This window comes from Zerene cesonia, unplaced genomic scaffold (genome assembly GCF_012273895.1).
Source record: "Zerene cesonia ecotype Mississippi unplaced genomic scaffold, Zerene_cesonia_1.1 Zces_u060, whole genome shotgun sequence".
Classification (NCBI taxonomy): Eukaryota; Metazoa; Arthropoda; class Insecta; order Lepidoptera; family Pieridae; genus Zerene; species Zerene cesonia.
The window spans coordinates 1-2,147 of NW_024045190.1; the positions used below are offsets into that span (position 1 = coordinate 1).

Sequence of the window (2,147 nt, forward strand, 5' to 3'; positions counted from 1 at the left end):
AGTGTTAATTTTGTTATCTTTTATTATATTTTTTATTAAACACCCTTTAACTATAGGTTTATTTATCTTATTACAAACCTTAATTATTTCATTATTTATTGGATTATTTTTAAATACTTATTGATTTTCTTATATTTTATTTTTAGTATTTTTAGGAGGACTTTTAGTTTTATTTATTTATGTATCAAGCATTGCTTCAAATGAAATTATAAAATATTCATTTTCATTTAAAATAAATATAATTTTAATATTTACTGCTTTATTACTTTTACCTATTTTTTTAAATAAAAATATTTATTTATCAAATTTAATATTAAATAATGAAATAAATAATTTTAATTCAATATTAATATTTTTCCCAGAAAATAATATTAATTTATCTAAATTATATGACAAACATAATCAATTTTTAACTATAATATTAATTATTTATTTATTTATTACCTTAATTGCAGTAATTAAAATTACAAATATTTTTTTTGGGCCTTTACGATCTTTTAACTAATGATAAATAAATTTATTTTAATTCGTAAATCTCATCCTTTACTAAAAATTATTAACAATTCTATTATTGAATTACCCACCCCCTCTAACATTTCATCTTGATGAAATTTTGGTTCAATTTTAGCATTATGTTTAGGAGTTCAAATCTTAACAGGATTATTTTTAACAATATATTATTGTGCTAATATCGAATTAGCATTTTATAGAGTTAATTATATTTGCCGAAATGTAAATTATGGTTGATTAATTCGAACTTTACATGCTAATGGAGCATCATTATTCTTTATTTGTATTTATATTCATATTGGCCGAGGAATTTATTATGAATCATTTAATTTTTTTTATACTTGAATAGTAGGAGTAATAATTTTATTTATTTTAATAATAACTGCCTTCATAGGATATGTTTTACCTTGAGGACAAATATCATTCTGAGGGGCAACTGTAATTACTAATCTTTTATCAGCTATTCCTTATCTAGGAACTATATTAGTAAATTGAATTTGAGGGGGGTTTGCTGTTGATAACCCAACTTTAACTCGATTTTATACCTTCCACTTTCTATTACCTTTTATTATTATAATAATAACAATAATTCACTTATTATTCCTTCATCAAACAGGATCAAATAATCCATTAGGAATTAATAGAAACATAGATAAAATCCCATTCCACCCATATTTTACTTTTAAAGACTTAATTGGATTTATTATTTTAATTTTTATTTTAGTTATATTAACATTAACTAATCCCTATATATTAGGAGATCCAGATAATTTTATCCCTGCAAATCCTCTAGTAACCCCAATTCATATTCAACCTGAATGATATTTTTTATTTGCCTATGCAATTTTACGTTCAATTCCTAATAAATTAGGAGGAGTAATTGCTCTAATTATATCTATTTTAATTTTAGTAATTTTACCATTTACATTCAATAAAAAAATTCAAGGTATCCAATTTTACCCTATTAATCAAATTAATTTTTGAACTATAATTTCAACAATTATTCTATTAACATGAATTGGAGCACGACCTGTAGAAATTCCTTTTATTCTTACAGGACAAATCTTAACAGTAATTTATTTTTCTTATTATATTATTAACCCAATTATTAATAAAATTTGAGATAAAATAATTTTTAATAATTAATTAATTAATGAGCTTGTTAAGCATTTGTTTTGAAAACTTAAGAAAGAATATAAAATTCTATTAATTTATACTAAAAATATTTACTATAAAATAAATATTTTAATACCTAAAAAAAATATTACTAAATTTAAAGAAATTGGTAAATAAATTTTTCAACATAAATATATTAATTTATCATAACGATAACGTGGTAATGTACCACGAACCCAAATAAATAAAAAAGAAATTAATCTTAATTTTAAATAAAAATAATATCTTAAAGAATAACCCCCTATATATAACAAAATAAATAATATTCTTATAAATAAAATTCTAGAATATTCTGCTAAAAAAATTAAAGCAAATCCCCCTCCTCTATACTCAATATTAAACCCAGAAACTAATTCTCTCTCACCTTCAGCAAAATCAAAAGGAGTTCGATTAGTTTCTGCTAACATAGAAGAAAATATACATAAAGATAAAGGAAATATTAAAAAAATAAATCAAATATT

The 2,147-nt window shown here is 20.8% G+C and overlaps 1 protein-coding gene across 1 annotated transcript; it reads left to right on the forward strand.

The window, feature by feature from the left end:
• The first annotated feature begins 406 nt into the window (after positions 1-406).
• Positions 407-1,660, forward strand: LOC119839410 (cytochrome b-like). Its single transcript, XM_038365678.1, is given in 1 exon segment — positions 407-1,660. A coding segment is annotated over 1 exon segment (828 nt). The 5' UTR covers positions 407-504; the 3' UTR covers positions 1,333-1,660.
• The last annotated feature ends 487 nt before the right edge of the window (positions 1,661-2,147 follow it).